This window comes from Penicillium subrubescens (assembly GCF_028828155.1).
Source record: "Penicillium subrubescens strain IBT 31985 chromosome Unknown utg000006l_segment0_segment0, whole genome shotgun sequence".
NCBI lineage: Eukaryota > Fungi > Ascomycota > Eurotiomycetes > Eurotiales > Aspergillaceae > Penicillium > Penicillium subrubescens.
The window spans coordinates 534,687-562,660 of record NW_026643156.1 but is presented as its reverse complement, the minus strand read 5'-3'; the positions used below and the strand labels follow the sequence as shown (position 1 = coordinate 562,660).

The 27,974-nt window shown below is 49.5% G+C and overlaps 12 protein-coding genes across 12 annotated transcripts; 3 read left to right on the top strand and 9 right to left on the bottom strand.

Moving 5' to 3' along the window:
* Positions 1 to 2,066: 2,066 nt before the first annotated feature.
* On the bottom strand, positions 2,067 to 3,795 carry N7473_008747 (trehalose-6-phosphate synthase; the record flags this gene model as incomplete). Its single annotated transcript, XM_057154687.1, has 5 exons — positions 2,067 to 2,136; positions 2,237 to 2,579; positions 2,630 to 3,003; positions 3,078 to 3,447; positions 3,507 to 3,795. 5 exons carry the CDS (start codon positions 3,793 to 3,795, stop codon positions 2,067 to 2,069), a joined length of 1,446 nt encoding a protein of 481 aa, XP_057005817.1.
* Positions 3,796 to 4,024: 229 nt separating this feature from the next.
* Positions 4,025 to 6,564, bottom strand: N7473_008746 (uncharacterized protein; the record flags this gene model as incomplete). The annotated part of the gene is made up of 4 exons (XM_057154686.1): positions 4,025 to 4,058; positions 4,766 to 4,918; positions 5,300 to 5,413; positions 5,477 to 6,564. 4 exons carry the CDS (start codon positions 6,562 to 6,564, stop codon positions 4,025 to 4,027), a joined length of 1,389 nt encoding a protein of 462 aa, XP_057005816.1.
* Positions 6,565 to 7,256: 692 nt separating this feature from the next.
* On the bottom strand, positions 7,257 to 9,216 carry N7473_008745 (putative nuclear envelope protein Brr6). The gene is made up of 3 exons (XM_057154685.1): positions 9,020 to 9,216; positions 8,024 to 8,940; positions 7,257 to 7,955 (listed from the first exon to the last, which is right to left on the bottom strand). The coding sequence occupies exons 1-3, from the start codon at positions 9,153 to 9,155 to the stop codon at positions 7,596 to 7,598; spliced, it is 1,413 nt and encodes a 470-aa protein (XP_057005815.1). The 5' UTR covers positions 9,156 to 9,216; the 3' UTR covers positions 7,257 to 7,595.
* Positions 9,217 to 9,744: 528 nt separating this feature from the next.
* On the bottom strand, positions 9,745 to 10,764 carry cwc26 (putative cell cycle control protein (Cwf26); the record flags this gene model as incomplete). The annotated part of the gene is made up of 1 exon (XM_057154684.1): positions 9,745 to 10,764. One exon carries the CDS (start codon positions 10,762 to 10,764, stop codon positions 9,745 to 9,747), a length of 1,020 nt encoding a protein of 339 aa, XP_057005814.1.
* A 237-nt stretch (positions 10,765 to 11,001) lies between these two features.
* Positions 11,002 to 11,609, top strand: N7473_008743 (MGMT family protein; the record flags this gene model as incomplete). Its single annotated transcript, XM_057154683.1, has 3 exons — positions 11,002 to 11,116; positions 11,191 to 11,317; positions 11,423 to 11,609. The coding sequence occupies 3 exons, from the start codon at positions 11,002 to 11,004 to the stop codon at positions 11,607 to 11,609; spliced, it is 429 nt and encodes a 142-aa protein (XP_057005813.1).
* Positions 11,610 to 12,616: 1,007 nt separating this feature from the next.
* On the bottom strand, positions 12,617 to 14,715 carry N7473_008742 (serine/threonine-protein kinase; the record flags this gene model as incomplete). Its single annotated transcript, XM_057154682.1, has 5 exons — positions 12,617 to 13,054; positions 13,116 to 13,350; positions 13,408 to 13,486; positions 13,547 to 14,373; positions 14,543 to 14,715. 5 exons carry the CDS (start codon positions 14,713 to 14,715, stop codon positions 12,617 to 12,619), a joined length of 1,752 nt encoding a protein of 583 aa, XP_057005812.1.
* A 725-nt stretch (positions 14,716 to 15,440) lies between these two features.
* Positions 15,441 to 16,382, top strand: N7473_008741 (uncharacterized protein; the record flags this gene model as incomplete). Its single annotated transcript, XM_057154681.1, has 1 exon — positions 15,441 to 16,382. One exon carries the CDS (start codon positions 15,441 to 15,443, stop codon positions 16,380 to 16,382), a length of 942 nt encoding a protein of 313 aa, XP_057005811.1.
* Positions 16,383 to 17,377: 995 nt separating this feature from the next.
* N7473_008740 (uncharacterized protein) lies at positions 17,378 to 17,821 on the bottom strand (the record flags this gene model as incomplete). The annotated part of the gene is made up of 2 exons (XM_057154680.1): positions 17,378 to 17,698; positions 17,747 to 17,821. The coding sequence occupies 2 exons, from the start codon at positions 17,819 to 17,821 to the stop codon at positions 17,378 to 17,380; spliced, it is 396 nt and encodes a 131-aa protein (XP_057005810.1).
* A 2,739-nt stretch (positions 17,822 to 20,560) lies between these two features.
* Positions 20,561 to 21,637, bottom strand: N7473_008739 (zinc-binding alcohol dehydrogenase family protein; the record flags this gene model as incomplete). Its single annotated transcript, XM_057154679.1, has 1 exon — positions 20,561 to 21,637. One exon carries the CDS (start codon positions 21,635 to 21,637, stop codon positions 20,561 to 20,563), a length of 1,077 nt encoding a protein of 358 aa, XP_057005809.1.
* An 830-nt stretch (positions 21,638 to 22,467) lies between these two features.
* On the top strand, positions 22,468 to 23,322 carry N7473_008738 (alpha/beta fold hydrolase; the record flags this gene model as incomplete). The annotated part of the gene is made up of 1 exon (XM_057154678.1): positions 22,468 to 23,322. The coding sequence occupies one exon, from the start codon at positions 22,468 to 22,470 to the stop codon at positions 23,320 to 23,322; it is 855 nt and encodes a 284-aa protein (XP_057005808.1).
* Positions 23,323 to 24,119: 797 nt separating this feature from the next.
* N7473_008737 (SDR family oxidoreductase) lies at positions 24,120 to 25,377 on the bottom strand (the record flags this gene model as incomplete). Its single annotated transcript, XM_057154677.1, has 3 exons — positions 24,120 to 24,456; positions 24,521 to 25,053; positions 25,119 to 25,377. The coding sequence occupies 3 exons, from the start codon at positions 25,375 to 25,377 to the stop codon at positions 24,361 to 24,363; spliced, it is 888 nt and encodes a 295-aa protein (XP_057005807.1). The 3' UTR covers positions 24,120 to 24,360.
* An 887-nt stretch (positions 25,378 to 26,264) lies between these two features.
* On the bottom strand, positions 26,265 to 27,792 carry N7473_008736 (bZIP transcription factor; the record flags this gene model as incomplete). Its single annotated transcript, XM_057154676.1, has 3 exons — positions 26,265 to 26,356; positions 26,409 to 27,321; positions 27,391 to 27,792. 3 exons carry the CDS (start codon positions 27,790 to 27,792, stop codon positions 26,265 to 26,267), a joined length of 1,407 nt encoding a protein of 468 aa, XP_057005806.1.
* Between the last annotated feature and the right edge of the window lie 182 nt (positions 27,793 to 27,974).

The window sequence follows — 27,974 nt, the reverse complement described above, 5'->3', positions numbered from 1 at the left end:
TCCAAATCTAGATTCGAAAGTGCCCTGGTGTAAATTGGATACGGCCATGGCATCCTGAGCATTTGATGTACACATACCTTCCATGCTCAACACCCAAGTCAACTCCACGACCATGTTCTTCTCCCCAATACCCCCTCGTGTGGGAATAGACCACTCTGTTGCTTTTTGTCAGTAGCTGCAGATGTCAAATTAAATCTCGATGGTGGAGGTGCTGAATACCCGAAGATCTTAGCATGTCTTCCTTAGCAAGGAGCCAAAAAACAAGAATGGGTACCATAGGATGATAGAAGGTACAGACATACCCTGGGAAGAGAAAAAGACGAGATATTTTGGGTTGTCAACGATGGGGTAGTGGCAATGATAAGGATTTTGCTCTCAAGCCAACGAGACCATGTCAAAGAAAGATGTCAAGACAAAGCATACCCGGCTGTAATCGACAGATATATGCAAGTACCTGCAAGGAGCCGACATGACAGACAGAAAATGCACACATCAGATGAGAGACATGACAAGTTTTTCAAAGACAAAATAGGCTTACCATAGGTTATGTCGAGAAGTGGGTCAACTACTGGAGTGACGTCTATGCTGATGGGAAAGTTTGCAAATATCATGAAGACGCGTTCGACTGCTGCCCGACGCGTCAAAAAGAGGTTTCATTTGATAAAAAGTACACGATAAAATAAAGCACACATAGAGAATGACAACTGGCCAAGAAGTAGCCCGCAAACTAAACAGTTCCAGTCCCGAGATAAAAATATCAGTATCATCATCAAAGCGAACACACCCCAGGGTGGAACGCACATGTGGCACAGCATCACAGCAACCTCGCCGACAGTCACTAGGGTAAATCATGATACAACAAGGATTTGAAAAATAGAAGCTGCTCAACCTTATCCATGACATCTCACAAAACATGAAAGGGTTTGAGGGAGCAGAGGAATCGGGGATGAAGTAGACAGGAATGTCCAACAACAGTCAGTACATTTCTTCGTAGGGCTCAGACCAGTAAGGGGTTTGTAATCACCGACCTGAAACAGTCTAATGGGCCTCAGAAAGAAAGTCAAGGTATTTGGGTCATCATTGCGCTACAGTAGAAGAAATATCAGCCTTAACGAAGAGGGGAAACCAAACCTGGGGAAAGAAAAAAGAAAAGAAAGATGGAATGAGGAGGGAGATATTAATATTATTCTGGCAACTCCAGATCACACATCCAGGCAGGAAGATCACGCTGGTCGTAAGCCTGATCACGGAGTTATCCAATTATGAAGCTGAACACTCGTCGCTTCCTGATTTGGATGTTTGATTTTGGGATCATCACTCATATTGTACATAGACTGGATTGAAAACCCAAGCAACCTGCGCGCGAGTCTGATCTCGAACGTTCCAAGCCGAATTACGATTTGAAAGTCTCGAGGCCGTCGCGGGTCATGTAGACTATCATACGTTTCAAATTTAAGATTCATTCAGTAATGAGAACTTTGGATCGGGGCAGTCAAAAATTTAAGGTTGGGGCATATGTTCATGAAGTATACAATAAAAATAAGAAAGACGCTAGTCCTCGCTAAGCCCACTAGCGCCTTTTCCAGGCCCCACCCAGTATTATTTAAGAGTCCGAAGAGCATTGATTTTCCTTCTCCCTTCTCCTTCTCCTTCTCGGGATCAAAACTTTCTATTGTGACTATGTCGTGTGGTTTATAACATCTCCAAGTCCTTCCCGAGTCCTCCATCTCCCTGGGCGACGACGGCGACATGAACCACCCCTCAAATCGCAATCTTCGTTGAGAGAAGCCAATGGCTCGTCCATCGACGAAAAGATGGCAAGATTCAATCCTTACAAATTTTCAGTCTCATTCATCCCGATTTCGTGGAGGGGCAAACGACTGTGTTGCGCTGACGACTAAGCGTGGGATCTGCCGCGGAGGCCACGCAACCTCCCCCGCGGGGCCAACACTCCATTTCAAAAAAGGTTTTCACTCCAAATCTTTTCCTTTCATCATGTCTTCCTCTTCATACCCTTCACCATCATTTTTCATCTCTTGGTGGAGGGAAACCCCCGAGGGGCGTGATCAACATGGCTCTTTGGGCTGGCCGCATCGCTGAGCCAGCTTCTCTATAAAGGTTTGACCCCACTTCGCACTAGTTCCATGTCAGTAACTGATTTCTCGTCTTTTATGAACAGTATCCTGGAATATTCTGAAGCTTCAGACCAACTTTAGTATGGAAAGGTCTTGCTCACCTGGTATGTGTATTCACAAACTCTCTCAAGAACTCATGCTTTTGCTGACGCTCTTCCGCGCCCAAGTTCAGTGCGGCATACAGAGCTTCTGACATCTCAGTCGTGTTGGCTGGATGGAAGGGGATGCTGCCATCTCTCATGAAAGTTGCTGACCCCGCGAACTCTGAGAGTACGAGGACGCCTTTCTTCTTGTCCTGGCAAGCCACATATTCGAAAGAAACGAGGTTCATGCCATCCCGCGTCGATGACAACAGACATGCATCTGCTACAGAATACAGTGCAGTCAGCTCTGTGAATGGCACTGATCGATGCATGTACAACAACGGTGTTCCCTCGGGGGTGGCTGCATGACATCAGCTTCAAGTCGTCATGACATGGGTAAGTCTACTATACCGTGCTTGCCGTTTATCTTCCCAGCCAATGTACTAAGTTCTGTTTCTAGTTCTTGATACTCTTTCACGTCTTCACGACTTGGGACCGCGACCTGGATGAGAACAACCTTGTTCCGCAGTTCCGGGTGGTCATCCAAGAACGAGTCAAAGCCTTTCAGCTTCTGCGTCAAGCCTTTGATATAGTCGAGTCGATCGACTCCCACAATGACCTTCATCCCTTTGTACCGCTCTTCAAGGGTCTTGATACGGTCTTGGACTTCTTGTTTCTGCAATGTGTCTGCAAACTTGTGCGGGTCAATACCAACAATGTATCTACCTGCGCATATCAACCGGTCTTTATACTGGATCTGGTTTGGAATCTCGGTATGTGCTCCGCTGGCAAAACTTAGTTTATTCGAACATGGAAATTGGCGGGGTGGCATCATCATGGACGCAGGGCTGACACTTACAGATTACTGGCACAGGTGTCGATGAAGTTCTGCTTGTACTCGTCCGTGTGAAACCCGATCAAGTCGCTCGACAACAATCCCTCGATCAAGTGTTTCTTGACTGGCAACGTTCGCCAAAAGTCACCAGCTGGGAATGGCGTGTGGAGGAAAAACCCGATGGCACAACGTTTATTCTTCGTCTGGAGTCGGTTGCGGAGAAATTCCGGCAACAACATCAAATGATAATCATGCACCCAAATCAGGCTTCCGGGCTCTGCTGCGTCGGCGACTGCATCGGCGAACAACTCATTGACTCTTCGATACGCCTGCCACGGTCCATCTTCATACACCACGCCCGACTGATAATGGAGGATTGGCCACAAAATTCGATCTGCGATGTTTGTGAGGTTACCGCGCTCAGCGGTGCGGGGTCGCGGGGTTAGGGCTTACTCGAGAACATATTATAATGTTCGTGCGCCAACCCGCTATCCAAAAAGATCGGTGTCGCATCGTGTTCATCCAAGCTCTTGCACACTTCCTCCCTGTCCTTGCTATCCTTGACCTCGATACCGGGCCAGCCAAACCATCGGAATTCGGTCGACTTGGTCAGCCCCGACAATGCGGTGACCAACCCGCCACTCGAAATCGACGATTGATACGTGCCATCCACGCGTTTGATCGACAACGGCAGTCTATTCGACACGATGATCAAGTTACGCTTCGATTCATGCGGTCCCATTCTGAATCGAGAATATAGTCCTCGCCTGCTTGTGCAATTTTCGTCTCGCTTTGCTCCAGGTATTGCTCTCCGGCTTCCAAAAAATCGGTCTTTTTTGTCTTTCCTGGAAATTTGCGATCAATTCAACTTCCAATCCTCATGGGAAATGAAAGAAAGATTGCTCGGGTCAGAAGGAAGGAAGCTTCTCATATCGCTGAGTGTTCACATCGCCTCTTGCCTCAGATGGCAACTACGTCTTTCGGAAATCCGGTCCGTCGCCATGTCTAGACCAGTCACAGTCATCATCATTCCCGTTTGTCACCTATCTTATCTATCTCTTGCAGAACATATTGGGTTGGGAGGGTGGGCTGTTCTGCGTAGTGATAGAGTGATAGACTGATAGACATAGACCGGATAGACGATAGACGATAGACTTGGGCATTTTGGCGCATTTTGGAGAGGGCGGGCGGGTGGGACTGTATATACCTGATTGTTTTGTACATATTCGGTTGACTTGTACATATTGAGGGTTGACCTGCACATACATGAAGGATGTACAAGCTGGTCTTCTACATCCCTCGACCCCTTGGACTACTTGGACTACTTGGACGACTTGGAGCATGCGTGGGTGGGTGGGTGGGTGGATTGCACATACTCCTGACCTCTACATACTGTACATACTGCACGACTTGCACATACAACATCTGGAGAGGGTGGGTGGAATGGTTTGCACATACAATGTCCTGTACATACAAGAGGACTTTCACATACTGTTTGAGTGGGTGGGTGGGAGGATTTGCACATACTCATGTCGTGTACATACAGCTGACTTGTACATACAGACAGCCTTGCACACACTGGACAGTTGGAGAGGGTGGGTGGGATGGATTGCACATACTGTTGTTTTGTACATACTAGCGACTCGTACATAGCTGACGTCGTACATAGCTAGACTTGGGCAACTTGGAATACTATTTTTATTTGTACATACCCAAAATCTCGGAGCAATGCAGAAGATTTGAGAGTAACTTTTGTGTCAACACTTAGAATAATCTCCAGGGGAATATCTCGAATGAGGTCAAGGAAGACGTTCAGGAAGACATTTGAAAGGATGTTCGGAATCGTATCCGGAAACCAGTCTGGGCTATTATTTAGAATATTATCCAAAATAGGAGACTCAATAATCCCGGGTTGTCCGAAGACGAACTCGTCGTCCATACGTAATGGGACTTGGTAGTCTTGCCGGTCTGCTGTGATAGCTCTCCAATTGTGCTAGAAAAGTCTCCCAGCAAGGAAGGCATGGAGAGTTAAATAGAGTCTAGAACAAAGTTTACTATGTTTATTTTGAAAACAAATTGCTGCTCTGAAACATTCCCATTTTCATTGAATTCTATTCGTAAGGCTATTCCTCGTCGCACTCATAAAGAAGTAAACATTCCATCATATGCAGGTCAGCTGTCAAACCCACGGTTCCCCACAACTCTAATGCTTATTTCCTCTCCGCCTCTGCAGCCACATGACTAACACAAAACAAACGATTCCAGCCGCATATGCGCATCCTGCAAACGCAATCAGACCCCAATATGCGCCTTCGCAACGATGCAGAATTTCTCCTGCGATGGGCACACCGGTCAAGGCGCTATCAAAATGTCAGCAAGATTCATTACCATAAGCAAGAGCGGACGAATTGGAAAGGACTTACCCAAAACTGACAAAAGTATATACAGTCGTATAATACCGTCCATAATTCTCCACGGGGCATAATTCCCCAACGCAAACAGGGACAAGACTGATATTGCTTCCACTCGCAAAGCCAAACACGACCGAAAATATGATGACGGCGACAACATTCGTCCCAGCAGGCATCCACACCGCCAATACCGCAACCAGACACAAAATATTCGTCAAGAGCAATGTATTAAACCGGCCAATTCGGTCCGCAAGAATACCAGGTAACCATCGTCCGGGGAACGAACCCGCGTTCAAAAACACAACCATCAAATACGATAGCTGACGCGGGATACCATTCGCAAGGGCATACGAAGCGATATACTCTAACGGAATAAAAAAGCCCCATTCAATAAAGAACACACCCAGAGTCGTCAGCGCAAGAACCGGATCTCTCAGAATCGTCAAATCCGGTAGAAACACCTTCGCGGACGGCGGCGAGGGAGTCTTCGGTGGGAAATTCGCTCGAACAAGTAAAAACCCCGGAATCAATAGCACAAGCGTAATCAAGCCAATAATCCGAGTCGACCACGCAAATCCCACCTTGGGGGTAAGATTCTCCAAAACAAGCGGGAAAACCACACCCCCAATACTTCCCCCTGACAACGCAAGACCCGTCGCAGCACCACGCCTTCGACAAAAGAAATGCCCAATGCTCGCAACAGGAACAATGAAAATAAATGACGTCCCCATTCCACCCAGAATCCCGATGACAACCAAAAAGTGCCAGTACGCGGTGCAAAAGCCCATTAACACGAATGTTAACACGATGAGCGCTGAGCCAAGCCACATCAAGAGCCGCGGACCTTTTGCGTCGAAGATGGGTCCTATTTGGATTCCGCAGAAAAAGACGAGGAAGTTGTAGAGTCCGAAGATCCAGCCTATATGGCCGGAGCTATGGGAGGCGAGTTGGTGTGTTGATATCCAGGCTTGGTAGATGCCGATGCTGTTCATGAGCCCGAGGCCGCCCATTATGGAGCTGAAACTACCTAGGACGACCAGGTTGGCGCGGAGGCCGCCTTCGGGGTAGCTGTCTGCATTGATTTTGGGTTCGTGGTGCATTTGGCTCCTGTGGTTGTCGGATATATATCTTGGCGGTGATGGAATAGTTCAGTTCAAGATAACTAAGATGGAGATAAAAGTAGTTACAAGGAGCAATTTTTAAGTACTGAGTACCTCTTATATACCCTCTAATGAACCTCAAATCTATTCAATCAAAACTATACTCTACCTACCTTAGGTACCCATTCGGCCAATATCCGCCGTGGGTTTACAAGACCTCAGTATAGAAAGCCGAAACGCGAGTCCATGGAAAAGTCGGATTCGAATCATCAATATCCACATCCACACGAAATTACCCAGTCAAACCCAAGAATCAACGAAGAGATTTTCTCATAAAAGCGTGAACGCCATGAAACAAGACCAAACCACTGTCTTTCTGATGCTTCGAAAGCGGCGAATATGCCAAGCCTCGGCCATGACGGCCGCTCGGCGACGGAGAGTGGGTAAGACCGGGGAATTTTATGGGTCTCGGCGAAGTATGTATCAAGCGGCGGTTTGCCGAGTGGGCAGGAGAGTTGGGAACTTCAGGGACCAGGGGTGAGAAGTTGGCCCAGGGGTTCTGAAACCAGGGAATTTCATGGCAGACAGGCACTGTCGAGATGCTAACTACGCAAGAAATTTATCAGCACATGATTTTCAAAGTCGTGGATTGTTTATGTGTAGCAAGATTGTGGTGGTTGGCAAAGATATCATATGTCAGATGAGACCCGTATGGGGTATTTCAATTGTAGCTGTACCCTGTAGCAAACAAAAAGAAAAGAAGAGCGTTGAGCCGTCATTAACCAAGACAAGTAGAGAAAAAAATACAAGAATAGAGTCGAACCGAAATAAGAATGAAAACACCCAACGATGGTATACAAGAAATGTGCAAACTCCAGAACTCGAATCCGAATTCATGTCACGCGCCCAACCAACCCTAATACAAACCCATGCAACCCATTATGCTGCCAAAGCCCGACCGAAACCCCTCCCAAAAGAAAAGACGCCCAAAATAGTACAATCCATACACATGGTAGGTGCCATGCTATGTACTAAGCAAACTGTCGATGCATCCGCTTCGAAGGACTCGGCGTACGAAGATGCCCCTCTCGTTCGCGAGACCGCTCCGTAACGAAATCCATCGATCGGGTATTCTCCAGCATGAGCGGCGCGTCTTCTCTCTCGGCGTAGTTCTTAGTCGGAGAGGCCCGGGGGTGGTCTTGTTGGCCGTAGAATCCGTATGCCGGGTTCTGTTGCAGGTGGAGGGGTTGGCCGTGCATGTTCGGATTGTAGGAGGGTGGGGGTGGATAGTCGTGTTGTGGGTAGCCATGGTTGAGGCGGTGGTTTCTGAAGGAGCGGAAGGACCAGTTGCTGGCCCATGCTACTGTGCCGATTGTAGCGAGGAAGATTATCTGGATGGAGTAAGTAAGGAAGTTAGTGGAAGTGCAAGAGGGATGGGAGAGGGAGGGGGGTGACTGACGATTGCTTTCCAGGAAATAGGTTCAATGAAGCTGTCGATGATTTGGGCCATCGTTCTTGCTGACAGCATCGCTCGTCTGACATGGGTAGGATCCGTATCCATGCATTTTCTGTCCGCTGCGCAGATAGGTACCAGACCCGGGACGAGGTTTCCAGCCGCGCATTTATTATCTTCGTATCGCTGCATGCACTCGGCGATATTGTGCAGAATCGAATCCATCTCCTTGCTAGCCACAGCATCAAACTCGTTCCGAATCTCGGACACAAACGAAAACACCATCCACACAGCAAGCGAGAACAGGGATAAGTTCACAACAAGCTGAGCCCACCATGACAGGATAGCAGGCACGTTGGGATGCTCTTCCAGCAGAGTCAACAACTGCTTGAAAAAGGACATCTTGCCCGGTCCTCCATTCTGTACATTCGGTGTCTTCTCCTGTTTGCCCGTCCTCCCTGGCCGACCTTCACTGCTGCTGGGCCTGTCCCTGTCACTCTCGTCATCGTCGTACTCATCATCCACACGCACCCTCCTGCCAAGCGCCTTATCTCGTCGCCGCCTCTTATGTATCCGTCGTGCGACCGCATTCGTATAGTGATTCGTCCGCGGGATCTCCCCTCGCCCGGGACTGGGAGCAAAGCGGCCGTAGATATTGAACAAGGAATTGCGCCGCGAGCCCTTCGACTGCTGCTCCGGGGTTTCCTCGTTATCAGCTACCTCCGGCGAAGACAAATTCTCAGCCCCCGATGAAAAGTCCACATCTAATTTCCGCGGCGTCGTGAACGCTGGTTGTCCGAATACCGACGCATGCGTTTGCGACTGTGGCCGTTGCGGGGAGAAAAGGAAGGAGGATTGCGAATTCGGAGGTCGCAGAGCTGGTATCGCCGGTTTTTCAGGAGAATCGAAGATTTGATGTGTTCCTATAAGATAAACAGATGTAAGACAGCGGTCACAATGGCGAGGGGGGAGAGTCCTGGCGGACTCGCGGTGAACACATACGCTTCTTGTTGTCTTGCTGGGGCTGCTTCCTGACTTGTGAGAAGGGCGAGGTGAAATCGACAGGCCCTGCGCTTCCGCCGTGCCATTCGTAGTCCATCGGGATGACGCCTCCAGATTCAGTGCGTGATTCCATCATGGTGGACGCCAGGGTGGATCAAAGATGGGATCTGGGGTTTGGTGGTGAGGAGGAGAGCGGGATGGTGGAGCGGGAAGTTTTTTGTTTGGGTAAACAGACTTCCTCCGGAGCAACCTGGGCGGAGTGGCGGGATGGGATCGGGATGGCCGAGGCTGGGCGATGGACTTGCCACGTAAGGGGAGTGCAATTATAGATTTAATTCACCACAATAAGAGCTTGTTTATGCTTGATTTAGATTTTGAATATCTGTCTTTAATCTGGGATTCGTGTTGATATGGTTATAACTTATCTGCATGGTCGCATGGCCTACAGCGCTATCTGCAAGCAGCCGCATTACTATAGAACAAAGCAAAACTCCCGGAGCAAAGCTATGGCAAGATTTGGAATATACAAACAACCACTCGGTCCAACTGGTATTACGTTTATCAAGTACGAGCTCGATGACTATGGAGGCATAATTTAATAAGAATGAAGAAAAGGGCGCCAGCACCCAAACCGATTTGTATACTCCACCCCCATGCAAGACCATACCATATGAACCACATACAAGATCGCTAATTAACCCCAACTCATCAACCCATAACCTCTACTACTCATCCATCTGCCACTGATAATCCAACGCTTCAAACCGACTCTTCTTATTCCTCGCCGCAAACCACTCCTTCTCAAACCCAATCCCCCGATCAACCCCATCCCACCGATGCCCAGGCCTAATCCCATACCGATTCGGCTGGAACGCACCCCTATACAACGGTTTCCCCGTCACACTCGCCCCCGGCGCCCTTTTCTCCGTCAAAAACTGCGCCGCAGGATCATTCCACCGCGCCACATCCTTCAACTCCTCATTCAACGCGTCATCCTCAATCCCCCTCGCAACAGGCATAGCCTTAATCTCGACTAACTCCTGCCTCCGATTCTCGCGCGCTTGTCGCTGGACATCGCCCATAAGGGCTTCGCGGGCGGCTTCTTCTTTGGCCTTTTTTTCGGCTTCGGCGCGGCGGGCTTCGGCGCGTTTCATTGCTACGTTTATTATCCGGCCGGAGGCGTCGCGGTAGATTGTTTCTTGGGATTTGGAGTCGAGAGTGGATGGGTCGCGGTAGAGTGCTTCTTCGGCTTTTTTGCGTTTTTCTTGGGCAAGGACCATTGCTGCGGTGTCAGCGGCTGTTTGGAGGCCGGCGCGGACGCCGGATTCCATGCGTAGTCCGGCTTCACCGTCTTCTTCGGTGTTTTCCATCAACATGGGCGCGTCGTCGTCTTCGTCTGCGGCTCTGGCTGCGCGTTCCGCGGCTGCGGAGGCGAGGATTGCATCTGCGGCTTCTTGGTCGGAGTTTGGTGCTGCGGTGGTGGACCCGCCGAGGGTTTTCCAGCCGGACTTCTTGGTGCGGCGGAACTCGGCGCTTGTCATGGATGTGTCGATTGAGGGTTTGTACTCGTCATCTTCGAGGGGGCGGGCATTGCCGAAGACTGGGGCGTCGTCGTCGGCGATGATTAGGCCTGAGCCGGCGGTGTCGGTGGCTTTGGTCTTCTTGCGCTTCTTTTTTGGGCGCTCGGGTGCTGGGTCTGCATTGAGGTAGTTTTTGGCGAGGTAGTCTGCTAGTGAGCCCGGCATGACTGCTGAGAGGAGATATGTAGTGGGAGGTGTGGATGTCTTTCGAGCTGCGGAGCTGTTGGAAAGCAACTTGATTTGCGTCGGCTTATCGATAGTCGGAAAAATATGATTCCGAACTGTATCCAGCTTAGCCCAGTTTCCCCAGGAAGCATGTAGGTAGCATATCTTGTCAGGTCTTCGACTCTCTTTCATTCGAGAACTGGTGACGTGAAAAATCACTACCGGACTCGGATCGTCATGCCTCGCTCCGAAGAAGCTGAAGCGTGGGCCAACGCCGTGTACGCCGCAATCCAAGAGATCCCCCGCGGCAAAGTCACCTCCTACGGACATATCGCCCTTCTGCTCGGCGAACGTATGTACCCACCAGCTCCACGCGTACCAAAACAGGTAGTGTACAGCAACTAACTGATGCATGGAACACCACAGCCCAGCGGCCACGTCAAGTTGGTGTGTGCCTGAAGTCTCTGCCCAATGCCGAGTCCGGTTCACACTTTCACTCGGGGAATGTCCCCTGGCAGAGAGTCATTAATTCCAAGGGCATGATATCACACCGGTACGTCAAACCGACTTTACTTCTTCCCCAGAATATGATCAAATCAACCTCATATCTTGGAAATGTCGTGTTGCATTTGAGATAATGGCTGATTAGCGAGTACAGAGGCCCCGGAAGCGCAGAACGCCAAGCAGAAGCGCTCATCCAAGAAGGCGTCGAGGTAACCAGGGACAGCATGGGGGAATTTTATGTGAACTTCTCACACTATGGCTGGTTTCCAAAGATGCTGCCGAGTGAGGAAGAAGAAGGGAAGAATGATGGGGATGGGGAGCTGTTCGTGCAGGATTCTTAGTTTGATCCCCCTCATGCAGCATTGATGAACAGATCAACACATGTACAGATTCACAGATGCACAGAGAATGCATCATGATACCCATGAAATAAACAAGCAACTTAATCTCTACGTCGCACAGAATACCCACATCCGTACATATTTCTATACATCTGAAGCTACACTCTTAATTCAACTTCTTTCATTCACGAGTTCTACGAATCAAATACATTTCTCAAACAAAAAATCACACCCAAACGCTGAGGTCATACAGTCGTCGCATTTCTAACTCAACTAGATACGCAGAGCAAGTCCCGGAAACCACCAATCGGGGGAACCACTATCATCACCAATCCCTCCAAAAGGACAAGAAAGGACCAAATGGGACCAGGATCTACCTAGTGAATGGACCGATGACAGGCCCACGCCACGAATTCCACTCAATACAGTATAATGGGCGAAGACGAAAAAGGAAAGGACATCAAGTTGGAGCACGAGATTCTATGGGCGTAAAGTAGGACATGCGTAAAGAAGGGGGGTGAAACGAGATATCCGGGAGAGCGGGCATCATCGGGCATCATATCAATGATGGCCAAATTGACGGAATTACCTGCGGAGCGGTCGAGGGACGTGATGCAGGTGACGGGGGAAAATAGTTGAAGTAGAAGGGAAGGAATAGAGAAACAAAAAACAAGCACGTCGGCCGACCAAGTTTGCGCCCGAGAACGGAATCCAAAGTCGAAAGATCATAAAGACTCACATATCATCACTGTTGTTTGAAAGGTAGGTAGAGTAGGATAGGATAGGGTAGATAGGGGGGACAGCGTTAGGAAGAAAAAAAAAGAAGTGAGAATCATCCAGCAAAGCAACTCCGACAGACCGTCCCGTCTAGGGTGTTAGTCCGTCAAAGATGGAAGAGAAAAAAGGCACAAGGCAAAAGAAGAGACAAGAAAACCAAGCAGAACCAAAAGGGGAAGAAAAACTCGCTGAGATACGACAAATCCCGTCACGCTCGTAGCATGGCTCTTCTAGCGCCGCTTAACTTCCGATGCCCACCCATCAATCCCTTCGCCTCGCGTCCCGGGTGTAATGCCCAGGCTGATTCCGTCCATACCCGGCGTATCCTGCATCCACTCGTGCGAGGCCATGCCACCGGCATTGGCGCGCTTCTCCGGCGAGAGGTCCAGCATGGGTAGAAGGAACTCGCTGATCCGCATGGCCTCCTCGACGTTGTAGTGGTATTTCTCGCGGAGAACGTCGGGCAGGGCCCAGTGGCGCAGACGGTGGATGTTGCGGAGGTCACCCTTGCGGTTGAAGATCTCTTGCGACCATTTACCGGAGAGGCAGAGGGACTTCGGGAAGGGACCGAGGAGCTCGATGATCTGGGCGATGTGGTCGTCGTCTTTCCCATATTTAGTTCCGGACTGAGGGTCGAAGAGGTAGTCGCCCGTGATAAGTTCAAAGACCTGTGCTTTGTTAGATATCGAGTTATGTGGTGGGCCCCGGCTCCAGTCGCAGCATTCTTACCATGCACGCCATACTCCACACGTCCGTGCTGGCGCCCCATTTCGCGCCAAGTATAACCTCTGGGGAACGGTATTGCCGTGTCTGGATATCGTTGGTGAAGTGGTGTCCAACCCAGCATGCGTTACCCAGATCGGCAATCTTGACAGAGATGATGCTGGCGTCGATCTCCTCTTCGAGAGACTTTGTTGAGCTCTTGTCGAGGGAGATGCCGGACACTTCTCTCTCCAGGAGATCACTGTATGACCTGTTAGCTTTGAGATACATTGCGACGGCCTTGGAAGGCTTGACATACGCTGTCTTCTCTCGCGTCTTCTGCTGCTCATCCTCATCCTTGATCCCAAGCGCCTCCCTCATCGAGGGCTCATTTGGTGCTAAATCGCATTGGTCAATCAAAAACCCATAGACCTTCATCCTCAGCGGGCTTGACTCACTCGGATCGTTCACCATCTGGCTCAGACTGCTGTGAGAATTAGAAGAACTGTGCTTAAAGTCGAAGCTGCTAAAGCTGGTATTCAGCGGACTCGGTAGTGGTTGACTGCCGGTAATGAGTGTGCGCCGGCGCCGCCGTCCATTGCGGTTATCTTCCTTATCCTTCTCCTCCGCCTTCTTGGCCTCTTCTTGTTGCACATGGGCCCGGACAATCTGTTCCACATCGCCAATCTCAATCAACACGTTCTCCGGCTTGAGATCGGTATGAACGATGCCACACTCGCGGTGCAGATAATCCAATCCCAGTAATACCTGCTTGGTAATCTGCTTGACCAAAGGCGTGGGGATACCACGGTGGTTCCATCGCTTGATCAACCCCAGCAAGTTTTCACCCAGCACCTCAAACACCATACATACGTGGACACCGTTGGGACCCTTGTGTTCGAACGAATCCAGCAGGCTGACCACATGCTTGCGACCTGGGTGAGAAGGCTTGGCTTGGACGATCCGGTTGAGCAGCTTGATTTCATCGATGGCGGTCTCCGTGTAATGAGCGGCGGAGCGCACCACCTTCAGCGCAACGTGTTTGCCCGTGGTTGTGTCCCTGGACAGCCAGACGGTTGAGAAGTGGCCCCACCCAAGCTTGCGCACCACGACGTAGCGGCCATTGTTGTACGTCTCGCCCACGGCCACCGGGTGATACCCACCCTTGCAATAATCTTCGGAATCCTCCTCCTCGGCGGTAGTTTCGACCTCGTCGCCGGATGAAGATGAGGGTGAGCGCGACCCTGGCGCTCCGGTGGATTTGGAATTTGGCGCGGCGCCGGTACTGTTTGTCGACGAGAGAAAAAAGCGATGAGTTTCAGGAAAAATGAAAACAAGGTAACCATGTAAAGGTATCGCGATCGAAATTCCGGAGAAATAACCAGATCGTAGATCACCGCTGGCTGGAGGGTGATAAAAAAAAGTAAAAAACCCAAAAAAAAAACTGCACTCACGATTCTGTGGCTTCGCCCGCCTCGCCCGACTTTGCATCATTGGTGACGATGGGCTTCAAATCAGTGCCCTTTCTCCTCTTCTTGCCGCCGTTGCCATTGGCAGCGGACGCAGCAACACTGGCCATTTGTTTACCCTTGTTCAACACAGCCTTTGTGAGATCAATGCCCTCCATGTTGGTAGAGTTGGGGAAGAGGAGTTAGGTGGTGGAGGGGGACCACAGCTGAGAGCGAGAGAGAGGCGGGGCACCGGGATGCGAGGTGGTTGGTTGCGGGAGAGGGAAAACGAGGGCGGTGCAGCGGAGGTGAGAGAGAGTTGGAAGAGGGGGGAACAACCACAGGAACAGAGTAAGTAAGAGAGAAGAAAAGAAGAAGAATAAAATATCGAGATCAACGAGATGAGAGATGGAAAAAGGATGTCCAAATTCCAGTTGTTGTTGTTGGGGGAAGAGAGGAGGAAGTTGGGTTGAAGAGGAGAGATTCCGCAAGCAGCGCCCAGTTGGTTGAAGAAGTTGGTGTGCATGCGACGGATGTGGCGAAACGACGCATCCAGAGTAAAGAGAGAGGGATCCGGGATGAGTAAACGGGATAAACAATAAACAAGAGATGTCAGATCAGATCGAGATAATAGTTTGTAATTTGTAGGGTTTAAATCTCGAATCTGAATCAGGCTGATCGAGGGACTCTACTTAATAGATCACGATTGTGGTGCCCAGCAGGGAAAAAGGGACGTGGCTGGTGGATGGCGCCAACCAAATGCAAATGTGATGGCGCTTATAGTCAGGATAGAGGTGATGGATTAATAGAGAGTGTTATATCAGTAATAACAATAAATATACTATATACTATTGATCTATTAGCAGTGTAACTATTCCCTAATACTATCTAAACTTGTCTACTGATGTCACTTTTCTCTGATCCTCCCCGCTCCAAAACAATCAAACAAGCTAAACATCTAAAACATCTAGACAGCTATCCTACTGCTACACTACGATTCAATCTCACCAACCACAGCTCATCCCATCACGATCTCCTCCCCCCTACGGGGTCTATCTCTCTCTCCACCATGTCCAACCCTTATCACCGCCGTCCACTTCCAGACTACTTCATCTCCTCCCCTCTCGTCGCCCTCGTCTACCCACTCCACCAACTCCTCCTACACCTCCGAGGTCCACCCCGACTCCCACCTCCACACGCAAAGCCCGTCCGCGTCGTCTGTATCTCCGACAGCCACACCCTCGAGTGGCCCGACGTCCCAGATGGCGATCTCCTAATCCACGCCGGCGACCTCGCCAACGACGGCTCCGTCCGCGAAATCCAAGCCGCAGTCGACTGGCTACGCTCGCTGCCGCATCCCCAGAAAGTCGTCATCTGCGGGAACCACGATAGCTACTTTGACGTCCGCTCACGCTGCGAGGAAGACCGCGATGAACAGTCCTCGGCTTCTTCGTTCGCCGCGGTCTCCGCATCGACCGCGTCGATCCATTCTCTTGAAGAGATCACCGCTCCTTCACGTATCGACTGGGGCGATATCCATTACCTCCAGCACTCGGCCGTGACGCTCTCTTTCCCCGGTGCCACCGACTCACCATCCACTACTTCATCTACATCCTCGACAACACCACTCACAACCTCCCGCCCCCGCGAACTAACCATCTACGGCGCCCCCCAAATCCCAGCCCTCATGGCCCTCGGCCCCGAACATGCCTTCACATACCCGCCACACCACGACGCCTGGTCCCGCACCATCCCCCTCGAAACAGACATACTCATCACCCACACCCCCCACAAGCCCACCTCGACATGTCCCCCGTCTACTCAACAGGCTGTCCCAACCTACTAGCCGAAGCCTGGCGCGTCCGACCCGCCGTCCACGTCTTCGGCCACATCCACAACTCTGCCGGCCGCGAGCCGATCTTCTGGGACGAGGCACAGCTTGCGTGGGAGAGGTTGTGTGCGTCTAGACGGCCGAGGGCGAAGTATACGCGGTTTGTGTCGTTGGCGGGCTTTTTGAGGGATCTGTTTGATTTGTCGGGGTGGGCTGATGCGGCGAGGGTGGTGTTTTTTGGGTTGATGGGGGTTGTTTGGTCGAGGGTTTGGGGTGGGGAGACGCATGGGGGTGGGTGGATGGTTAATGCGGCTTGTATGTATCGGAGTAGTGGGCGACTCGCGAATCCGCCGCAGGTTATTGAGATTTGATTTGTGATGGGGGTGTTTGGGTTTATAGTTGGAGCGTGCATAGCGAGTACCTTTTTGGGGTTGTTTTACTTTGGATGCATATCTCGTTTAGTTTTTGTACGCAGGAGTCTCTCAACTCTTAAGTGAGCTACTCTTTTGGTTAATTCCTACCTATATGATGGCATAGTATTTGACTGTGAGTAGTCTGGTTCCGTGTTATCGAGTGACTTGAATCCCCGGGGCAGCCTAGTACCGGTGGACTGACCGTTGCAACACTTGAATCCTAACGCTGAGCATATCTTGAATAAGTCTTCTATTATTGCACCTAATTTTATATTTTACACATAACCTTTTGAAGCATCAAGTACATTCGTTGCAAGTCCATTACCTCACAATGAACAAGTACTACTAGATAGTGCTGAGGTCTTGGAATCTACTATATACGTCGGATGGATACGCCGAATAAGTTAATATATGAAGCTTCTGTAATTGTGATGGAAGTTATAGGTACCCAGGTTAGGTTACGGTGGGTCCGAGAGTTCTATATTGAAATTATCCCAACAGCGATAATTAAGTAAGATGGTAGCAAAGCAGCAAGGTTCTTCCTTTGCAATTCATGCATTTGGCTGAGATGGATCATTTCCTTCGTGGTTTTCATGCCTAAACCTTCACCCAATCGTTATCACCTCCATCGGTCTCCTCCATCTCGGGATGATGCACGATCACTGGTGGAATGTTTCCGTTCTCATTCTTAGTAATCATTGCAATTGGCCATGCCCATTTCAATAGGACATTCATCATTCGGTAGAACTTTTCTTGATCAATGTTCTCAAGATATGGTATGCCAGCTGGTGGTACTAGGTGGTACTCTGAGAAATCCAAAATTCGAGTAAAACCGAGATGGAGCTTGCCATCGTAATATCCAGTAAGGACACGACAGAGTCCTGAAAAATCACAGACAAGAGTAATGTCTTTCATCCACTGTAAGTACTGTATAAGGCTAATATATTGATAGAATGTCGGACTTACCTGAAAGAGTGGGATGTAATCGCGTTGTTCACCGTCCTGAATTAAGGTCTTCGCGCGTATCATGGATTCTAACATGGTATAAACTAGGGCTATCACTTCATATTTTGAGGGCCGTGAATCATCGATGCATTCCAGAACAGAGGCCCTTACCCAATCATGACACCAATTGTCCGCAAGTAGTTCGTCTCCACCTTTAAACTGGGCTACCTTAGTGTCGAATCTTCTCTGTGCGTAAGGGCGTAGATAATAGGGTAGCGTATCCAAAAATTCCAAGTCCTTTTTGAAACGATGGTCTTTGCGTCTTCCCTGGGTCTTACAGCCGGGGCAACTTAGCAGAGTAGAGTTAGATGGAAGACCTTGGACGCCGGTAACTGGTAAGAACTCAAGAACTTACTCGTCACGAACCCAGCCGTACTTGCTTTCCGGGGGATGAAGCCATCGAAATTGTTTCCGAAAGTCTTCCCTCCCGTCAAAAGAATACAAGTCAAATGTGACGTAGAAGGAAATTGGGAACCCGTTGTATACGCGCCCTGGGGACTCCTTTCCATCTTTTGCGTCCGCTTCCTGTTGAAATACACCCATCCAAGCCCGATTCAAAGAGAGATCTCGTTTACAGGCATCGGAGATTTCGAGGAAATCAGTTCTCGGGAGGAAACAGGATTTGATAGGAGGGGATGTCGCTCCAGTTTCAATGTCCAGTTGATGTACGTCGATTTTGAGACGATTAAACTGTGTGTCCGAGATGTGGGGATTATAATTTTTTGAGCGTGAGTTCTCTTGGAGTAGTCGGAGAATGCTTTTGAACTTGTTGCAACTTCTTTTAAGTTGCGCTGTGTCAGTTTCCGTGTTTCTAATTCGTTTCAACTTGAATTAGACAAGAGTGGAGGAAGAATGTGAATGAGACACAGGGCGAGACAAAATAAGGAGAAGAATATTTCTCCTAGTAAATTTCTTGCTTTAGAATGATTGGACCTCTGGGAGATCTGAAATAATTCCTATTCGGGGAGCCGATACCAATCTTGGACAGCGGTGCCGCCATATCAGGTATGGTAGGCTAGGGATCCAGCTAAGACCGACTAGTACTCTATGTTTGCTAGTCTTTTAGGATTCGTCACAACTCTTTTAGGATTTGACTTTGTCTAGCAATCGGACTCCGATTACCCGAGGCACTGCTTCTAAGGCTCTAGGCTTGCCTATCGGGAAACTTATAGATGATGCTCTACTAGACTTTATCACTAACTTACACTCAAACTAGACCAAAATTCCGGCTACCGAATAGGAAATGTAGAAAGACGTGAAGAAAGACGTGAAGAAAGACGTGAAGAAAGACGTGAAGAAAGACGTGAAGAAAGACGTGAAGAAAGACGTGAAAGACGTGAAGAAAGACGTGAAGAAAGACACGTAGAAGGACATACAGAAATATAGAGAGAAATACATAGAGAAACATATAAAGATATGTAGGAAGACGTATAGAAAGACATGAAGGTATGAATATATGCGCCGTACACCGTGTTGATCCGCAAAGCCACATGTCTTGGGACCGGCAATCTTCGGAAATGATTATTTAATATCTTTGCTAGACTGTGGGCTTTTAACTGGCAGACGATTCATATGTTGCAGATGAGAAATAACTTTGATTGATCTGGGACATACTCGCTTAGGTAGGAGACGAATAACTCCTATTGACTTGGTGGCTATTGGCAATGTCGTCGTAGGGGCCCGACACTGTTAAGTAGTGATCGTTCCTATTTGATGCGACAGTGCCAGGCTCCTACGATTAACGTTGCACGGGAAAAGAAATATCTGCGGAGACATGCTGGCCTTTATACTCTAGAAACCGATTCCACATATCCTGGATGTATGCATTTTAAACTAAAAAAAGACATTTGAGGTTACTGCATGAAATAGGGACAGTCACTACTTCGGAACTAATCCAGCTTCTATACATCGGAACCCAATTGCAGATATTCTTCGTGTTTCCTGTAACCTTCTATTCACTGACACGGCTCAATCTAACAGCACTTTCGCAGATGCAATATCTCCAAGTCACCATCTATGACGCGGATGCATGCAGCGACCTCAGTTGTCTTCCCATGGTTTAAAAGCGTATACATCTAGGTCACAGATAGTGATATCTGTGATTCTAAAGCCCTTAGAAACATGGATATCTGGGACCGGTTTCCGACAGCTAGCTTTTTCCGACGGATATCTTCTTCTAGTCTCAGATGGGATCTAACTCCTTTAAGTCTCAAAGGAGATATCTTTGGAAATAGGCCAGCTTTTTTCTTCTTCTACCTACACCTGCGGGACTTACGTCTTAGTTTGTCTCTAGTCTGACCCACGGTCTGGCAAAGAGGTTGACCGATCCTGTCCGAAGGGTGCCTGACCGGCTATTCGGTTCAATACTATACACGACCCACATATTGAGAACGTGATATTCCTCGATGTCTTTCTATATGTCTTTCTATATGTCTCTCTACATGTATTTCTTCATCTTTTTAGACCGCCTTAGGTAACGCGAAACGAGAGTTTAAATTCTCGCGGGGCATACTACCTAGGTTTACCAGAAAAATATATCAGGTCAGCAGGGTAAGAATCAACCCGATGACCTGCGCAGCGGAAAGCTCGCATCTTAGACCACGCAGAACCAGTTTTCTTTCGCATAGCTGTAATTAAACAATAATTGATTCAACATGCAATTGAAATAGTGATATCCCAGGAATCTCAGCTCATAAATATGAAGTTGGGTAAAGGCAGGAGTGAAAAGGTACAGGTCGTCAGCATCGGAAGTCGCGGCCATTGAATGTTCGTCAATCACTGAAACTCAACGACAAGCTTTGTGCCGCGACCTTCTCCCTTGCGAAGTGTCGCTAGACTTTCAAAGATCTCTTTGAATCCGCCCTTGATCGTTGTGATGGGTGGAGGTCTGACAACGTCAAGGCTCAAGGTGGACAAGTTACCATAAAAATTGCGGATGAGCTCGCGGTCCGCCGACATCACCGGGAACACGGGGCCAAGGGGCGCCAACAGCTGGAACTTACGACCGAATACGGTGTAAACCATGAGGAAAGTATAGGTCACGTTTGCCTTCTTCGGCTTTCCTTGGTCAAGCAGTGTGACCACTTTGCCCTCCCGCAACACATCAGCACAGAAGGTGGTCGAATTGCCTTCGGAAAAGCAGTCTAGAGCTTTCGTGATGTTTGGGTAGGCCTCCTTGATTTCGCCAATGGATGCAGAGGTCCGGTAGTCATATACCTCATCTGCACCATAACGCTTTGCGAGGTCAAAGGAACGTGGCGAAGCCGTTGCCACAACCCTGTATCCTGCTCTCTTGGCTAATTGAATAGCGTAGAGACCAACGTTCGAGGCCCCCGAATAGATGAGAATGGTCTGTTGGTCACCTTGAGCGCTTCGTCCATTCTCAATATCCGCCCATGGGATGTCAAGGTACGAAAGACTCAGCAACGCAGTGGCTGCCGAAAGACCGTAGGTGGTGGCTTCGCTTAGGGTCATTTGGTCAGGCACCTTCCAGGCCAAGTCCCCATCGACTTTAAGGTACTCTGCGAATGAGCCAACATCGGAATATAAGCCACCGTGAACAAAGCCAGCGATTCTGTCTCCAACCTTCCAGCGCTGCCCTGATTCCTTGCCGACGCGAGTCACCTCCCCCGCATAGTCACAACCAATAACAGAGTTGCGGGGTGAAAAGGAATCAATGTCCTTGTAGTCGATCGGATTCAGCGCGACAGCACGCACCTTAACCAAGACCTCATTATCGGTAATGCTTGGGATCGGGACATCCTGGACATTTGCACCCTGCCCAAGCGGACTACCGAGAGCGAGACTCAGTAAACGTTTAGGCAAGAATCGATTTGTGATGACCGCTTTCATCGGGGCGGGTAGTTTTGCAATGTCGGGAGCTCAGGTAGAGTTGGCAGGAGAAGGAAGACAGGACAGTACTGAACAGATGACTCGTGCGTAGTACTGGGTTGAATGAAAAATTGTTCTCGAAGAATAACGTCAAAGCAGCAAGCGACTAGAGAACTCTTAAAAATAAAACCCACTCTCATACGCTTACTATTCTAAAAAGGTCGGATGAACCTCGTCCCGGCAGGAGCAAGGGGTAATTAGTAGACGATTAGCCCATGGCTGTTGCAATTGCATTCCGAAAGCGATCAGCAAGAAGAACAAAAAGAGTTTAGCCACCTCCAGAGATGTGTTGTGGTGGGGAATGCATTTTATTCGTATGACCCGGAGGCGGAGTGGAGTAACTCAACACTCCACGGCCAGGTTGACTAGGTTCCACGGAACTGCCGACATGAGTGGGGACCTCGGCGCATCGCCGTGGCCTGGAATGATGAGTTATCATTCGACTGCCCGACCGGGTGAGTCGCTCTTAATCACTCATCTACCCGGTTCCGAACCTGGGGACGGGATCGCCGATCAACTTTAGTCCCGACGATGAGTGTGAGTTGCCTCATTCGTGGTCCGATTTGGTGAGCATGGACGCTCACCACACTTATCCGACCCGACAACCATTCAGCGGCAACCAAGCAAGGACAATGATCAGGTTATGGCCATAGAGTATCGGGCTGCCGGCGGGTTTACACCTGCCCGATAAAACATACAAATACCCTTGCCTCAGGATATCCCTCGTTAGTATCTATCTATCCTCAAGGCAACTGATTCGCTCTCAACTCCTCTTTGAACAAACCGCTGCAATGACGACCCTTCAAACCGTTCCGACTTCCTTTGTCTCCGTCAATGGACTGAAAATCGCTTACCGGCGCTTCGGGGCAAGCAGTCCATTGCCTTTGGTCTATGTCAACCATCTTCGTGGTAGCATGGATACGCTCGATCCGCTTCTGTTTAACAGCATCGCCAAAAGCCGCGAAGTGATTGTCTACGACAGTGCTGGTATTGGACACAGCGAAGGAACCGTGCCAGACTCCATTCCCGAGATGGCTGCGATCGTTGTCAACCTTCTAGCTGCGCTTGAAATTCCAAAGGCCGATTTCATTGGCTTCTCCATGGGCGGTGGTATTGTGCAGTATATTGGATATGAACACTCTCAAATTGTCAACAAATTAGTCCTGGCGGGCACTCAGCCGGGAATCGGCGAAGGTGTAGCTTTGCCTCCCCGGGAGGTCTTGGAAAGCGCTGGAGCAAATAACGACCAGCCACCAACGGAGGATGATATGATGAACCTTTTCTTCTATCCCTCCGAGACCAGCCTCGCCCTCGGCCATTCCTGGTGGAAGCGGATCCACGAGCGCAACGTCGAAGGTGAACTCCGGAAGGCGTATCTTACCGGGACCGGGGCACAGGCACAGCTCGCTGCGATTTTCAAATTCACCACCGATACTCGCAATTTTGAACGTTTGGCAGACATCAAAGCCCCGGTTCTTGTGACGAACGGCCATACGGACATTATGTCGCCCACTTCAAACAGTTTCGTGCTCCAGCAAAAGATCGCCAATGCCCACCTGCATCTTTATCCTGACGCAGGGCACGGACATCTCTTCCAGGTGCCGGAGGTCTACGCAAAGGAGCTTGAGCTGTTCTTGAATAACTGAGTTGTTGATTATTAAATCACTTCTATCGTTGGATCATATGTGTTGGCGACTCGGCAGGGGGTGCCTACATATCGAGGACCGAGGGCATAGGTCGCGTGCGATGATGCTAGTCAACACAATCACTCGGAGGAAGGGTTTGATGCCACTATTTGCTGCTAGATTACCTCAGCTTTCACTATAAATCATTTCCTTGGTCTTAATGAAATTGAACTACCTTAGCTCTTCTGCATATCACGGCATTTTCATTTTTCTTGAAAGCCCCCCGGCCCTACGACAAATGAGGCTGCAGAGTCTGCAGGTCAAGATTGAGCAGCAACATTGCGAGCTGTCCAGCTCGAGTCTCAAAATTTAGAGTCTGGTATGAAAAGAAGATTTGGACTACAGGCCCGTCAGCCTCGTGGCATCTCGTTGAGTGAGAAAACCGCCGTCACACTTTGAGATGATCCAATGCCACTGTTACAAGTAGTCCATTTACCGTTTCCATCGTTCTTGGGCGAAGAGACGATAGAACCCTCGGGTCGACTACCCAACACCATGCCCGTGCAAATCTCGTGATCGATAACAGTATTGTCCTGTTCTCGATGGTGGCATTTGGGTTTACTTTGCACTGTGTGAAATTATCAGCAACCCCGATGGAGCTCGAGAACCCCGCATCGTTGAATGTACATGTTGAAGCTGCTTCAAGCTGTATTTTAGTTTCAACACGCAGACAGATCTACTTCTATGCAGTTGGCGGTCATGGCCTGATACGTAATCAAATGATGGATGAACCTGGATTAAAACTGGGCACAGCCCTATTTGCGCTCTGTTTGGCTCCCAAGCCCATTCAAAATGCTGTAACAAAACGAATGCTGGGACAATCAGAGAAACAAACAGCGCCAAAGAATTCAAGCAAGGAAAAGATCTGTGACGGCCGACTATGTGTGGAAGTGTATAATTCGAGCCAAGCGTCAAAAATGAACGCTGGTAATGAGAAAGAACGATAAAGATTGTGACGAAAAGTGCTGCTTTGAACGAATCGAGGTAGGGCGACGGTAATTATTTTGCCTTCTGCCGATCGTGTTCAGCCTTCTCCGCGACGTGGATCTTGTTGGTGATGTCCGGCAAATGAGCAGCAGACGGGAGCAACATATCCTGCCTGTAGGTTAGCAAGGCTGAATTGGGCCAGTAGTTCATATATCAACCGGGAAATGCCTACCCATACAGTCGACCAGCCAAAAGTTGAAGCCAGCCAAGTAATTAAAGCGCCACCTCCTGACCAAAGATGCTTCTTGGGGCTTGATCGGAGTGCGTTGTTGACCACGACTTCGGCATAGGAATTGACATCCATAGCATTTTCCTCTACCCCAGCTCCAGCCAATGCAGGCTCAATCACATCCTTTGCAGGGTAATAGAGCGAGTTCTCGGGTAGACGTGGCGCACTCGGGAGGTTGTCAAAGAACTTGGTCCTAATGACGCCTGTAGTGACGAGGATTGCTCGGACTCCCCAGGGAGAGAATTCGAGGCGCATCTGGTCGGTCATAATAGCAACTGCAGCTTTGCTTGCGTTGTAATATCCTGACCATGGGAATGGCATTTTGCCGAGCACCGACCCAATGTTGATGATTGTTCCTTTCGAGGCGATCAGAAGCGGTGCAAATGCTTGAGTCACGGTGCCGACAGCAAAGACGTTGACATCAAACATCTTTTTGGCGACTGAGACATCCGAGTCCAGTAAAGGCATACTATAACCTGTTAAACCGTTAGTACTTAGGGACAATTTGTGAGAAGAATTGCTTTGAAGGGGTGAGACCTGCCTGCGCCCGAGTTGTTGACCAGGATGTCCAAATATCCACCGGTCGCAGCCTTCACGGTTGACACTGCTTTTTTGATTGACTCTTCGTCGGTGACATCGAGCTGTACAATTTCGAGGCCCATGTCCTTGAGATGTTGGACTTTGGCGGTATTCCGAGCGCTGGCGAAAACCCGAAGGCCCTTCTTGTGGAAGGTTTTCGCGAGAGCATCACCTATTCCACCTTCACTGCAACCTGTGATGAGGACTGTCTTCTGACCCATTTTCGCGGTGAAAGATATTTTGGTGGTGGTAGAGTGCCTGGTAGGTAAAGCAACAATACAAGTGATGTCGAAAATAGAAGCACGCGAGCTAAATATATAGCACGCTTTCACTCCTCTGTCGTTCTGACGGACGAACTCCAGTGAAGTTAGACGAAGTGAACATCTCCGGTACTACCTTATTCCCGGGGCGCAGATTAGAAATCATGAGTTCATCGATTCCGCGTAGAATCAAACACGGCCATTGATTGAGGCAAAGCTTAATGGTCGGGTCATTGGACTGCCACCATCGGGTTGCTTAGAAGGCGTTCCCGCACCGGCTTCCATCTTTGCCCCGACCGCCAGCTAACCGTTTTAAGTTTGCTTTCGGCCCACCTACGCAACTCAAGCGCAACCCCAGCGGGACCCATTTTTTCTAAAGGCGCACATCCTGTTATGGCCTAGACTCAGATTGTGCCGAACAACGTTTGGAGAACTAGGTCCACTGATCCCCGATATACCCAAATTTACGACTATTCGAGGGCGTCAACTCGTCAACTAAGGCAAGCCCGACCTCAAAGCCACCCTTGCACCTGTGTGATTGCTGTGCAATAAAGACACCTGAACTCCGTAGTCGGTGGAGTTTATCGCATGTATAATCGGGGATCCGAGATCCCCTATCTACTTCTTCAACTCCGCATTTCGCTGTGGCAATGTTATACATACAGGAAGATACGCTAAAGGTACAAATGTGAATACATGCCTGAATTTGAGGCCTCGAAAGAATTCTTTCAAACAAGATGTCAAATCGGGAGGGCAAGATCACCACAGATATTGTACGGTAGTATGTATAGACACATCTTACATATTTCGCCAAGTAATTGGTGCTCAAACTGATGAGTTCAGCAAGTTTACACAATTGTTGAAAAATGCAGGGCCTCCTCCACATCACCACGTTGAAACCCAGGTGTTCGACCCAAGCAAACTCCTCTGGGGATCAATGCTATCAAAGTCAGAATGATCATTACGAACAAGGCACAGAGGCGCAGACTTACCTGATATAAGACGCGAGACATTGATATTGATCTGCCCTTCCGAGCGTCTTGTTGGCTCACCCCCTGACAGGACCAGGAGCACATTCTTATCGCGAAGATACCCCTCTAGATCTTGCAAGTCAAACCAATCCCCCTCTAGCTGCTTTCGTAAATCTGCCGTAACCAGTGATAAGGGGTCCTCCACAGTGCCCCATCTCTGGAAACGAGGGACAAAGACACCTGCGCTCCCGTCAGGATAATGGGTTCCCGCGCGCCCCAATCTGAAAAAGGGGACTTCCTCCCATCCGTCCAACGGCTTCCGGTTTACTTGAGCATATATTTCTGCTTTGAAGTAACATGTCAGGCGGTCACGGTTCATCATAGTGAAAATGAGCCCAAAGGGCCTTTGGAGTTGATCCATGCCGAAGGACGGATTGCTTAGAGCCAGGTGTCCCTGATAAAGAGCTGCTAGGAGAAGCCTTTCAATGAATTCGGTCACGTCTATAATCGAAGTTCCAGGCGACTTGACGGCCACCGGTAGGACATCACTTTTAGTATGATATACGCCGCTGTCCACCAGGGACAAGTGAAGGGGGACGTCCAGAGACAAGCGCTTGGTGGTAGGTTGTGGTGGGGATGGCGGCAAGTCAATTGCTCTATTGGAGTCAGCCGGGGTCCTCGTCCCCTCGTCGATGCTTGCCCCGGATGCCAAAGAAAGAAATGTCTTCATCGTATCACGTAAATTGGTGGTTAAAGCAGACTGTGACCTAAGCACACCACTCTGGACCAGCTGCTCACTGAGCGACAGCATAGCAGAGCTCATTTTCTCTATCGAGGTCTCCAGAAAGGAGATTCGATTCCTGAGGCTTTCCACTGATGCTTGCTGTCGTGAACGATATGCACGTTGTGCCAGGCGAGTTTGCATGCGCCTCCGCTGTCACAAGTAGTTGATCCGGTCAGTACCCTTACATCTTTCGTGGAGGTCGATCAATAGCCCACGAACCTCTTCAGGACTTTCGTTTCTACCTCCATCGTCTCGGGGAGCTCCGCGGTTCTTCCCTGACGGTGCGGCCTTCCTGGATCCACGTCGCTGGCGTTTTTGTGGCGCCGGTGCCGTCGGTTTAGGAAGGGGTGTTTGGTTTGTGTTCGTCGGGTTTAAGTGTGATGCAAGCCCAAGAGCTAAGACGCCATGACTGGGTGATGGCGTACTATTTTGAGCATTCTGAGTGTTATGTGACTTGGGCAGGAAATAGGAGCGAGCTGAGAGCAATGAGATGATATCAGAGGTCGCGGACTCGTGTAACAAAGGGTAAGTAGGTTCGGATGAGGATGTGCTTTCATGGAACTCATCCCAATTGAAGGGAGGCAGGTCGCTTGGCAGCTGCACTGGTAATTGTTGGTCCATGATGTGACGGATATCGTCACGGTCACATTCAATCGAGAGCCTGTCGGCCAGGAGATGAGATAGCCTGTATTAGAACCCGACCAGCGCTGGCTGATCGTCCAGACAATTAAAAATCAGTAGACAAGCCGTTTCGAGATTAGTGAGCTATGGAGTGATTCTACCCGGGACTGGAAGAAGGATGC